We start from the raw sequence: 13,690 nt of genomic DNA, 5'->3' as shown, positions 1-13,690 counted from the left end.
TCCTTCCTAAAGTGCCTGTATGCTTCCATTACAACACTCCAGTCATGAATTATATGTGAATAGTCTGCAATTGAGGGTCAAATAAGGACTGTGATTTTTCTTTTCTGATGCACTTTTTATGCCAGACTGAAATATATAAGGTGTCTTATTTTGGATGGGGAAATTGAAAACAACAAAAGACATAACAATGTGGAGACATTATTTATATGTACGTCTGAAAGATGCATGTACATGTATGTATAAATATTCGCTCCCCAAAGCAACTCTCAATCTATGGAAACATGGAGCTCTGAAAGCCATTAAAAGAGTTTGGACAACCAAGTAATCAAAGTGCTTTAAGCAAAAGGTTTCAGTTAGTTCTGTTATATATATGTGGCTAACTTTGAATATTTAAACATTTGAAAATCTGTTATCTTGAAGACTAGGTAAAACATCTCCCTGGTGTACAGCAGAAGGCAGGGGGAGTAAAGCTGCAGAGATACTGTAGTTATGCATGTAGCTGTTTTGGTTATGTATTGTCATGGGCATGCATCTTGCTAAGAGCAAATTCTGTGTGTGACTTACTGTCATCTTGCAATGAGGTCTGCGAGATACTGGGAAAACTGTCTGTTGAAAATAAGAAGGGAAATAAGTTTAATGAATGTAGGCAATAATATTCCAGAAAACACACCAAACAGTTAGATCTAATAGACATGACATGACAAAACTTGAAAGTAAAAAACAGCACCTCACAGAGTCCTGTTTTCTTCCTGGGAGCTCTCATGGTTCTGTCAGCATAGAATCATAGAAACATTAAGGTTGGAAAAGACCTCCAAGATCATCTGGTCCAACTGTCCCCCTACCACCAATGTCACCCACTAAACCATGTCCCTATGCACCAGGTTGAGCCTTTCCTTGAACATCCCCAGGGACGGTGACACCACCACCCCCCTGGGCAACATATTTCAATGCCTGACTACTCTTTCTGAGAAGAAATGTCTCCTAATTTCTAACCTAAACCTCCCCTGGCACAACTTGAGGCGATTCCCTCCTGTCCTATGACTAGCTATCTGTGAGAAGAGGCTGACTCCCAGCTCCCCACAAATTCCTTTCAGATAGTTGTAGGGAGCAATAAGGTCATCCCTAAGCCTCCTCTTCTCCAGGCTAAACAACCCCAGCTATGTCAGCCTCTCCTCATAAGACTCATGTTCTAGACCCCTCAACAGTTTCATTGCCCTTCTCTGGACACGCTTGAGCACCTTGATGTCCTTCCTATAGAGAGGGGCCCAAAACTAAACACTCAACGTGCACTCAACGTGCTGCCTCACCAGATCAGAGTACAAGGGGACAATCACTTCCCTAGTCCTGCTGGCTATGCTGTTTCTGATACAAGCCAGGATGCTGTTGGCCTTCTTGGCCACCTGAGCACACTGCTGGCTCATGTTCAGCTGACTATCAACCAATACTCCTAGGACCTTCTCTGCCTGGCAGTTTTCCAGCTACTCATCTCCCAACCTGTAGCACTGCTTGGGGTTGTTGTGCCCCAGGTGCAGGACCCGGCACTTGGCCTTGTTGAACCTCATACAGTTGGCCTCAGCCTATCGGTTCAGCCTGTCCAGATCCTCCTGCAGAGCTTTCCTACCCTTGAGCAGATCAATCCATGCACCTAACTTGGCATCGTCTGCAAATGTACTGAGGGTGTACTCAATCCCCTCATCCAGATCATTTATAAAGATATTGAAGAGAAAATATTGAAGAGAGGATAGCTAAGAAAAACAGGACAAGCAGTGTGAAATCAGTAAAAACAAAAATCACGGGCCCTCTGGTCATGACAGAAGAAAGAAAAAAAAAAAAGGAAAAGGAGAAATTAACATTTGGTCAAATAAAATTGTACATGTGTGGTATAGAAAGACGTTGAGTAGTTTGTGAACCTGTAGTACTCAGCCGATGAAGAAACAGGGGAGGAATCAAGCGTTGGGTAATAGGGAATATAATGTTATGGTGTATATAGACCTTTACTAGGTGCTCCTGCTTGCAGGATGCCCACCATTGCACTTGCAAATAAAATAGCTTCACAGAAGACCCTGTCTGAAAAAATTATTGAGATTTTTCTCACACCACTAAGATATTAAAGAGGATAGGCCCCAACACTGACTGCTGAGGAACACCACTTGTGACTGTTTGGTCACCAACTAGATTTCATTCCATTTACCACTACTCTCTAGGCCCAGCCGTCCAGCCAGTTTTTAACCCAGCAGAGTGTACCTGTCCAAGTCAAGGGCTGCCAGCATCTCCAGGAGAATACTGTGGGAGACCGTGTCAAAGGATTTGCTGAAGTCTAGGCAGACTACATCCTTTCCCTCATCCACCAGGTGGGTCACCTGGTCGTAGAAGGAGATGAGGTTGGTCAAGCAGGACTTGCCTTTCATGAACCCATGCTGGCTGGGCCTGGTTGTCCTGTGTATGCTGTGTGACTGCATTCAAGATGACCTGCTCCATCACGTTTCCTGGCACTGAGGTCAGGCTGACAGGCCTGTAGTTCCCTGGGTCCTCCTTATGGCCCTTATCTTACCCAGTCAGTTGACTGATCCCAGAAGTCAGAAGGTATCTTTCCTTATATGACGGTATCATCCCTAACATACTCTCTCCCTTAAGCTAATTTATATTATTTTCTACCTTTTAGGTGGAGTTTGAGTGACTCTAGCCATGCATACCTTTGTTACGAATGGTTCAAAATTTTCTCTCTTTGCTTTTAAAGGTATAGACTAGAAAAAATTTTTAGCACAAGCTCAGTGAGGCATGGTTACACCTTGGAGGTGGGTAACCTTTGGAATGGAGGTGTGTTTTGGTATTATAATGATATTATAATGAGTAAAGTTCACGAAAAGGACAACATTTTGTCAAAAATATGACAGACTTTTGGCCCAGGATACCAAATGTGCAGCTTATCAGTTTCAGTGTGCACAAGAACAATCAAGTTCGCATCTTATCACAGATCCTGGCTATGGTGTCTCCACTCTGCCCCACCCACCACACAGTTCCTCTTAGAGTCAGCACACAAAGTTCCCCTGGTGTGATCAACATCTAAGGTTGTAAGCTTAAGGAACTTCTGTGTGGTGCAGCTACATTCCACCCTGGAAGCTTCTTCGATGCTGTACCTTTTCTTTAAAACGGGAGTATAAGTTTTAATTTCTGAGTCACCCCAGGCAATTACTCCATACTCTTGTTATGAGATTTCTTCCTATGCATGCAAGCAAGGTGGCCCACAGTAAATGCTGTTGCCTGAAACAAGTTTTGATGTTTCACTTTGCAAACCATTTCAAGAACAGCACATTTCTGCTACAGAGATAGAACAGAAACTGTTTGTTCAGTGTACTTACTCCTTTGATGTAAACTATACGTCCTGGACGTCCAGGGGGCCCTGGGGGTCCAGGCAAGCCAGGCATGCCCTGGTAAAAGAAAGTGAAGTAAGGAAGACATTACACAGATCTTTTCATATGCAGTACAACTGAGCCTAGGGAAGGAAGGACAAGGGGCTTTTAAGGCTCTGTTTAACCAAGAAGTTATATGTGAAATGGCTTGAGGGAAGGCTGAGCATTCAGTTAGAGGGACCAACCTAAGCTGGAAGGTGAATTTTAATATTTAGCCTAAAGTACTCTATGGAGAACAAAGCAGCCTAAAATTGCTATTTCCAGGGAAAAATAAGCAAGCAAACATCCAACTCCCAAGCCCAAAAGCACTATAAGTTGAAAATAAATTAAAGTCAGTGGTTCTACCATCTAAGGATAATTAGGTCTTCAAGACTGGCCTGGGACTCTCAGGACTGATGAGATTCATATACTTCAAAGTGCCTGTCAGATAACTATACACTAATTAGCATCTTCAAGGAATTCTGCTACACTGGAGGCATGACTGCCCTTTACAAAAACTATGCTAAGTCTTTACCGTGTCATTTAAAAATTTGGCACCATGACATGTCCATGACATGTTCACTCTACATTGATGCACACTTCAGTGAGGTGTCATATGTCACCATATAAATAACTATTCTATTGGATCTATTGGATTTTATCTTCCCCAAGCACTGAAGGAAAAACTATTAGAACGTGCAACCTGTTTTGCTTGCCTGTTTGCTTTAATGGCCCATCCTGATAAACTTCATCTGATAACAATTGCTTTAATAGTTTTTGTTTGGCTAGGGGAGACATTCCAGAAAATTAACCTTGACACTGTTTAAAGATATGGAGAAATTGAAAATCTATTTAATGTTTTCTGCCAGAGGCTAGTCATCTTTTCTGTCTTTTTTGTCTAGTTATAATTTGTCTAATCTGCCAGGCTTCATCTTCCAGCAACTAAATTTCTATTGACTAGATCATCTCTTCTAATACCTTGCTGATCCCTGCCTTCCTATGATTTCTATGGTAATGCAGTAAGGTTCCCTTGTCTATTTTTTTTTTTCCTGCATATCTTAGATACAGATGAAATATTATTATTACCTGCTGTTGTGGTTAGAGTACATTTTTCTTTTTCAGCACAGATCAGCCCATGATGTCAGAACAACTACAAGAAGTACTCTGCCAAGTAAATAAATACTCTAGTCTGAAATGTGCTGCTTATGCTCAGCAGTACTTATTGATGTGTGTTTTACAATTCTTCATGTCTGTCATGAGACCAGTTGATTTAATTCTATTCATAAGAACAGAGTTGCTGTGCCAGAAGAGAGTTGCAGCATTCATTACTTGTCATTCCATAATTACAGGATACAGGTGGGCATGTATGTGCAATCATCTTGCAAACACTGTATGGTGGTCATTATTCTGGATACATGTACACGAATATCAAAGCAGGTAATAGGTATCAGCAACCATCTCCTCGTTAGTCGGGTAGATGACACTTAATTATGATATGCTTAAATGCTGCTTGCACATATTCAAGACATCTAAAAGCCTATGGAAGTATCTTCACACCATGAAGATCCTATGTATTTGTAGAAAGAATTTGGCAATCCCAGATCATATGCTATTTGAACAACCTATGCTAACAGTGAATTGCATGCAACTTTTACACCTGGGATCTGATACAAAGATCTATATCTGTAAGAACTGTCCAGGTGGCCTCAGAAGTTGACTTTCTGATGACTGTTATCACATAGGAATAATAGCAGAAGCAAGTAATAATTTCAAGCTAATTTCAGCTTTTTCATCCCATCATCATTTCAAAGAAATTCATAGAAACCAGACTTGACAAGACTTCAACAAGATTTATTTCAATTAATTGTAATACATAAAAACTTACATTTAATGCTTCACCTCGTTCACCTTTCACACCTCTTAGTCCATTGAGTCCTGGGCGGCCCTGAAATAAGTACACATAACAAAAGAGTAGAAATAGTGCAGTAGGTGCCTGAACCAAGCTGCCCTACTTTTATTCCATTTGAGAGCTTAATACATACTGGTCGTCCTGGGAAGCCAAGTTCTCCTTTAGGTCCAGCAGGTCCTATTGGTCCCTGGACAGAAAAGAAAATATGATTGTGGAGAAAAAGAATAAAATTGAACAAATAATGTATGGAAGAAATCTTTGGCACAGATTTGGTTATTTAGAAATAGAGGCATAGTGTTACATTTGTGTTAAGTCAGTCTGTGATTATTTGCCCACAATACACAGAATGTCCTGTCTATTTCCTCAGAATGTCCTCTCTATTTGCTCTTCTAAGTGATCTCAGAAGCTGGAGAGGTCTGCATATAATAGAGAAGTCTGGTTTGAAAAAGACTGGCTATCTGAAATGAAGCCTGAATTTTCTGCCGTTTGTAATGTGTGTAGTTCAACACTAAGCTGCCATGTATCAAAGCAAAATTAAGCATATCAGTCAATAGAAAAAAGGCAGTTAAAGGTGTATACTTTGTGCACCTGCTTTTTATTTTTTATTTTTTATTTTTTATTTTTTATTGAATCAGACACTATGGGGAAATGTCTGTGGATTAGACTGAGACTTACTATAGTGCCAGACTTCTTGCCAGCCTGGATACATGGACTTAAGTGGATGATAATTGAAACAGATCCTTCTTTACACAAGAGTTACCCATCAGACCACAAAGACCGATAAAAGAGACTTCAGAACTAAAAGGCAAGCAGGTCACCCGGGAAAAGTAGTCCAGGACCATGGATTATCTGTGATTTGGTATTTGCAAGCACATGACTTCTAGGCAGCCAGGGGTAACAGATTAACAAAAAGCAGTAAACTGGTGAACACCACAAGCTTTAACCTGCAGTCAACTTCCTAAAACTCAACAAAACCACAAGAGTCTATACAGTCTCTTTACTTATGAGTCAGCTTTTCTAGTTTCATTTCCTTTTTTTTCCAGCCTGGTGAAATACTGAAGAATTCGCCTTCTTGAATTATTGCACTTGTATTTTAACTACACTCATTGTTCCACATGTACATGGAGAAGATGAAGGCTACATATGAATTGGATGCATAAAATCTGAAAGTAAATCTTCTAATACCTTGTACTGGGTCTGGCAGAGTCCCCATTCCTGGGGGTGTTTAAGGAAAGGCTGGACATCGTGCTTAGGGACATGGTTTAGTGGGTGATGATGCTGATGGTAGGGGGACGGTTGGATCAGATGATCTTGGAGGTCTTTTCCAACCTTAATGTTTCAATGATTCTATGACCTCATTGCAATCTTGGAGACATAGTGGGATACTTCACATGACTGGAATGCTGTCATGGAAGGCCACGTGCTTTTTAGAAAAGACTGGCCAGGAAGGCAAGGTGGTGGGATTGCTCTTTATGTGAGAGAGCAACTGGAATGCATGGAGCTCTGCCTAGAGGTGGATGAAGCAACTACAAGACATTCAGACACCTGCATCTCTGGAAAGAAGATGGAGCAGCTCTTCCTTGAGGTGAATCTCCAGGCATGTGGAGGATAAGAAGGTGATCAGGAGTAGTCATCAAGGGGAAATCATGCTTAACCTATGTGATAGCCTTCTATGATGAGATGACTAGCTGGGTAGATGAGGGGAGAGCGGTGGATGTGGTCTATATTGACTGCAGCAAGACTTTTGACATCGTCTCCCATAACATCCTCATAGAGAAGCTCAGGAAGTGTGGCCTAGATGAGTAGACAGTGAGGGGGATTGATAACTGGATGGACAGCAGAGCTCAGAGGGTTCTGAGAGATTCTGTGAGAGCTTCTGACAGAGCTTTAGTGCATACCAAGTGGAACAGAGCTATTGACACCAATGCTTTGATAAATTATGCCACAGAGGGTGTGGCTAAGCACTCTGAAATTTCTATATTAATGCTGCACAGGACTCCCACTGACTACAAAAGATTTTTTTTTAATCTATCGGACCACACTAAAAGGAATCATGCCTATTAGCAGTGATGATCAAATCAGAGTTTTGCACTAAGAATCTCTAGGCACTAAGAATACACTAAGAAGAGGAAATGGCTGGGAAAAATCTTGAAACAGGCTCTGTGTGTCAAATTATCCTGCTGAGTTCACACCAGTGCTAGCAAGAACATTTTCTGAATGCTCTTGCCTTCATGATAAACTGTATGAAACATCTCAGGGCAGTACAAAAGAAAATATAAATTCAGAGTTTGGGGCTGATAGTAAAAGGGCATGTCCTGAAGGGTGCCTGGCAAAAGGATGAAAGGCAAGAGACACAAGTCAGAACATGAGAATTTTCAAATAAATATATGGAAAAAACTATTAAAACTAAAGATTATCATATACTGGAACATGTTGGCCATGGGGGCTGTGGAATCTCCACTGTAAGAGGTGTTGAAGACTTGACTGGGCAAACCCCTGAGCTACCTAGACCTGATTTGGCCAGCAAGTGTGTACTAGATGACCTCTGAAGTTCACTTCCATTCTAAATTATCCTATGATTCTATATCAAGGTTAAAGGATAAACTCATCTTGCAGTCATACAAGGAGGAGAAAAGGACCTCCCCTTCTCTTAAGTTAGGATAGCTCCCTCAAGGCATTTTAAAGTATAGTATTTAAGAAAGCAGTTTATCAGCAGACCCGGTTATCTCCTTCTAAAGACCACAGCAACCGATGGGAAAAATCTCCTGTTCACCTTAATGCACAGAAACTACAAAAGCTACTAACAATCACTTAGGTACAACAGGGACTAGGCTACATCAAAAGCAGAAGCAAAGAAATCATAGAGTCATAGAATGGTTTGGGTTGGAAGAGACCTTAAAGGTCATATAACTCTAACTCCTCTGCCATAGAGAGGGATGCCACCCACTACATCAGGTTGGCCAAGGCCCCATCCAGCCTGGTCTTGAACACCTCCAGAGATGGGGCATCAACAGCTTCTCTTGGCAGCCTGAAAATCTCAATATCCTTGATCTTTGTGTAATATTAGACTTCAGGAAATGAATTCCTGCTCTAACACTACTGAGTCTGGAAAAGTGTTAATATATTACAACTAATTTCTTGTTGTGCTTTCATACATTTTGTGTAGAGTCAAAAATATTAGGCCAAGTATGTGAAATAAGGCTTCTAAACCCTGTTTTCAGTAAATGGTCTGATGCTACTGCCTGATTTACTTCTTGCTCTGAATACAAGGGAGTTGCAAATCCTTGGCTCCTACAGAAATTGGGGCTGATGTAGTCAGTTGTTTAAATGTATATAATAGAAATCATAGAATTGGAGAATAATTTAGATTGAAAGGGACCTCCAGAGGTCATCTAGTCCAACCCTTAAAGAAAGGCAAATTTCCAAGTTAGATCATGGTGTTCGGCACCTTGTTTCCCAATCCACCATTTCTCTGAGCATCTATTTCTGTGTTTAATCACTTTTTTTTTTTTTTTTTTTTTGGTGTGGTTGTGCTTTTGTGATTTTTTTTTCCCTTATATCTTTTCAGAATTTCCCTTGCTGCAACCTGTGATCATTGGCACATGTCTTTTCTTTTTCCTGCACATCTCTGAGAAGGCCTGACTCTGTGTTTTTTCTAGTTCCCTTTCAGGCAGTGACAGGGAACAATTAGAGCCTCTCTCTCAGTATTTTTTTATTTTTTTTTATTTTTTATTTTTTTTGTGGCTAAATAAATGCAGTGTACTCAAACACTTCTCATAAGTCTGGAAAGTTATGAGCTCAGAAAGAAGACTTCTCACTCTCTGTTTAGTAAATAATGGATACCTTTTTTTTTACTAGAATTTATATTCTATATCAAGTCAGTAACTTACAGCACCATGTATGTAAAAAACATTATTTTCTAGAGGACATTGATCATCCTGAAACATTAATATTCCTTACAATTCCTACTCAGAAGGAATGGAAAGCTAAAACAAACTACCTTTACAATTATTAGTCTCTCTAATGCCAAAACAAAATCAAAAAAGAATTCACTGAATTTTGGAAAGGTCTTACCCTTGGCCCCACTGGTCCCACCACTCCAGCTTCACCCTGTTGAGGATGAACATACACAGCAATGACAAGGAGAACTTCTACAGTATCTAATAGAGGTGGCTGGTAACAAGGCCACCAAATATTCTGGAAGAACAAAAAGCAGTATGAACTCACCTTCTGCCCTTTTCTTCCTAATAATTCAGTTAAAGATCCATCAGCAGTAATGATAGCTCCTGGTTCTCCCTTTTCACCCTGCAATTAACATCAAAGCTATTTTACAGTGTTTACAAAGCAGCTCTCAATGAGTAAGCAAAAGTAAAAGCAGCATTGCTGCTGCTTGAAACATGACATTCTGAGAGAAAAACTACAGTATGATTGATTCTGGGGGAGAGTAGGACTGATCTTTCCTAAAACACCATACGGTAAACTGAAAATATCCTACTACGGTAAATATCCATAAGATGTATAAATACTTGGTTTTGTTTTTGTGTTAAAAAAAAAAAAAAAAAAAAAAAAAAGACTTTCAGTTGCTCTCAAATAATTGTCTCTGTGAAACGTGCTGTGTTCATAAGAGATCTCTGCCAAAGGCAGACAGGCTATTGGAGTCTTCCTATGTACCATCAGCTTAGATATTCGTCAGCAAATACTGCTGGAATTGTAAATTCTTGAAAACACTAAGTAGAAAGAGTGACTATCAGGAAAGCATGAATCTTTTTTTCTATGTCCTTGAGGTATGATGCAGTCTTATTATCTTTCAGGAAGGCCAATTGGCAGCATTTAAATTACAAACCTCTGAGTTTCTCTTCTTCAATGGGTTTCATTGAATAATGGCACCACCACCAGGAATTCTCATTCTCCAGTGCAGACACGTGGTTGCCACTAGATCTAGATCATTCAGCTGTAACTTTCCTCCTCCTAGCTCAGGTAATCTGAGCTTTTTAGCTTTCCCAAGACCTTTAATGGAAGAAATTTGATTTGAAACTAACAATTGCATTGCTGATTAAAGTGATAGCTCAGGTTAGAACACTTATATTGAGCTTCATTTCCTGCAGATTTAAGGCATATTTTGGAGTCTCCCTGAGCCCTTGTTTTATTGACTTTATTTTTTGTGAGATTTTATGGATGAGAGGCTGCAACAGAACAATCTCATGATCCTTACAGGGAAATGTTCCCTGGTGTCTGTTGAGCTTTGTCTGTGGTTGCTGAGATCATCACAGTCTTGAGCATAACTTGGTATTCACGCCTCAGAAACAGCATCAAAAACATCATTATGTCATTGGTAGGTGTAAAATATAATGACTTCAAAACTTTGAGTTCCTTCCAGTGTGAATAGTAGAAGTAAAAAATAAACACAAAAAAATCCAAAACCAAAAAAAGCAAACAGACAACGCCAAGCCAAAAAACACACAACTGTTTTTAAGTCTGAGCTCCATCATTTTATGCACTGGGTAAAACCAGAACCCATGTATCAAAAGGGGATTATTCTCAAACCATTCCCACTTGTGAGAAAGTGAGGGTCGGTTATTTTATAAATACAAGCAGGAAGTGTTTTTGCTTTTGTTATCCCCAAGACTGTAATAACTTAGATGTTCCTCATCCATGCTTCCAGCAAATGGATGAGAAGAGGAATAAGAAAATGCAACAGCATCAGCAATACTTGAAAAGAGGAAGAAAAAAACAGAACAGGCCTCGGTCACCTCTCAGCAATGTCACAAAATAAACAGTATTGTGTAAAATAAGAGAAAGGACCCTAAGGAAAGAGGTTTCCAGGTCTTGCTCTTGTTTTGGGGGAATGGAAAATCGCAGTCTTCATTGTGTAGGTAAAACTTTCTGTACCAAGGAAGGAAAAAGAAAGTTTTTTTTTTCATTTTTTTTTAATTTTTTTTGGTCTCCTTGGTTAGAATACCAGGCTGTCGGCACTGATCACCAGCTTGCAAGAAGAGGTCACCTCATGCTTGATGTTTATGCAAACATATTTTGATAAAAGCATACTATACTGCTGAATTTCAGTTCTTGGGCAGAAATGTTAGTTCTCAGTAATATTATATCAGGTATTTTGTTTATCAGTTTTTCAAATCACACTTAGTACATTTTTCACATAAACTTATTAACACTCCAATCCCTAGTAAAATTAGAATTATAAAACTAGAACCATAAAACATTATGATGCCACTAAGGATTTGTTATCTAACACATTTTGTAACATGTAATATTCCCTTTGTCTTTTCTCTTACCTGTTGGCCTTTGGGTCCTTTTGGTCCAGGCAAACCAATATCACCTTTTGGTCCCTGAGGGCCCTAAGCAAAATCAAGTACATAAATAAATTGGTGGAGAGCTCTGCAGAGAAAACGGAGCAGGACCATTTTACTAAATGTAATTTTAAGTAACTGGAAAAGTTGAACCTGAATCACTCTGGTTACAGTCTAAGACTTGATTTACAAGTATTACTAATCTTAGACTTACAAGACTAAATTGCTGTCTGAATCAACAAATTTTTAAAAACAAATATTATATAGGGATAATCTGTTAAAAATAGCAAAAGAAAAAAAGCTGTTGTTTATCAGAGTGTAGATGATACACACTTTCACAAAGAGAAATATGCATACATTAATAAGAATGGAAAATCAGCCTAAAATTCTCTTTCTTCCCTACTCTATTCTCTCTCCTTCCATGGTCATTCAGTGACACTGATTTCCAAAAGATTTTCTGAAGTTGTATTTTTAAGAAACAGTACAATAAAAATTACGTTTTTACATAGAGAGATTATATATTTAAAAATAAGATCATTTCTGTGAAAGTATTCTTCTCAGATCCTATTTTGTTTTACAGTCTTCCATTATAAACACGTGTAGAAGCACTTTTGTTTTTACCCATCAAGAGCTAAATTCAAATTTACATGATTTCTGCATTAGTGAAGAGTTAAAGTAAAGACCTGACTTAAGGATGAGAATGGTATTTTTTATGAAGAAATTCTGTTAATAACAGAAAGACTAACAATTCATTATATCACTTTCTAAATGTTGTCAGCTCTTTTTCAACTGAAAAGTATTTTAAAGATTTTTAATTTTTTAATTTTTATTTGTTTTCTTATGCAGTCCACAATGCCCAGGACCCAGCAAACAACCTTTGTAGAACTTTGGGCTAGTTGCCAACATTTTGTTAACATCATTTTTCAGCTTTCCCAGTTTTCTCCTTATTCTTAGGCAATAGACGAAGGGCTCTGAGATCATATGCATACATCTGAACTGTAAAACAACCGTAACAGGGGGAAATAATGCTACTAAATTAGATATAATATAAATATAATAGTATAAATAATACTGTAAGAAGTTACAAGCCAGGTAGTGTTTAATGGAACAGCAGTATGAGCACAATAGGTAGCATAATATAATGTACCTTTTGAAACTATGGCTATGTAATGCACTGGAATGCTGAAATACTATTTTAAAAAAATTACTAAAATTAATAAAAAATAAGCTTTGTATTATCCTAAAGGATTAAGAAATCATAAACCTGATAAGGTTTTACAGAGCTCTCTAGTAGTGACCAAAAAAAAATGCAGCAACAGCACAAAAATACATAACAAATAATATTATCCCATATGCTATTTGAATATAATTTTTAGAAGCCCATTCATTCCATTTGTTTCTCCTAAACTGCACAGGAATTTTCTTTAGGTAGCAATTTTTCATTAGACTCAATTACATGTAAACTGCAGATCTGATTCTGAGATAAGCAGAAATGAGTTATGTATATCATAGTATACTTCATTTCCAGCAGAGTTAATTTCTACCATAACTGTTGGTTCCATAAAAACTACAGTCTCATACAGAAATGTATCAGACTTTGTATAAACTCTGTACAATATAAATGTTAAAATATTAAAGCATATTGAGAAATACTTAGATCCCAGGAACATAATACTTACAGGAAATCCTGGTAGACCTGGCCTGCCATCTGGACCCTGCAAAATGCAAAAAACCCTACTCCCTTACAAACATATATTACAGATTTACAAAACAGAGTATGCATTTTCAGTGTATAGCCTAATTTATGAATATTAATTGATCTGAAACTGGACTAAGAATTTCATTCAGCCAGTGGTAAACCTGCTATCACTCCACAACACTCTATGTTTCTAACTTTTTCTGGGACACTAGGATTTACTTTCCAAAATGGAAGGGACAAATATCCAGGAGAGGCTTCTGAAAGGTGACATTTTCCACATATTAAAGGCATGCAACCATAAGTCAGACTTCTTTGTATTTTTATTTTTATTTTTTTTACACAACCCATCACAGAGATCACAGGAGCCCTTCCACCTTTGCCACTGCACTCC

The 13,690-nt window shown here is 38.6% G+C and overlaps 1 protein-coding gene across 1 annotated transcript in view; it reads right to left on the bottom strand.

Moving 5' to 3' along the window:
- COL15A1 (collagen type XV alpha 1 chain) overlaps positions 1–13,690 on the bottom strand; it is a 112,852-nt gene that overhangs the window by 24,826 nt on the left and 74,336 nt on the right. The window contains exons 18-25 of the mRNA XM_082752800.1: positions 13,280–13,315; positions 11,586–11,648; positions 9,526–9,603; positions 9,373–9,408; positions 5,432–5,485; positions 5,275–5,334; positions 3,360–3,428; positions 565–606 (exon numbers count right to left, since the gene is read on the bottom strand). Coding sequence (XP_082608926.1) covers positions 565–606; positions 3,360–3,428; positions 5,275–5,334; positions 5,432–5,485; positions 9,373–9,408; positions 9,526–9,603; positions 11,586–11,648; positions 13,280–13,315 — 438 coding nt within the window. The remainder of the gene's footprint in view (positions 1–564; positions 607–3,359; positions 3,429–5,274; positions 5,335–5,431; positions 5,486–9,372; positions 9,409–9,525; positions 9,604–11,585; positions 11,649–13,279; positions 13,316–13,690) is intronic.

Source organism: Aythya marila, assembly GCF_965140915.1.
Source record: "Aythya marila genome assembly, chromosome: 2".
Taxonomy (NCBI): Eukaryota; Metazoa; Chordata; class Aves; order Anseriformes; family Anatidae; genus Aythya; species Aythya marila.
The sequence above is the reverse complement of the archived record's forward strand: the minus strand, read 5'-3'. Positions and strand labels throughout refer to the sequence as shown.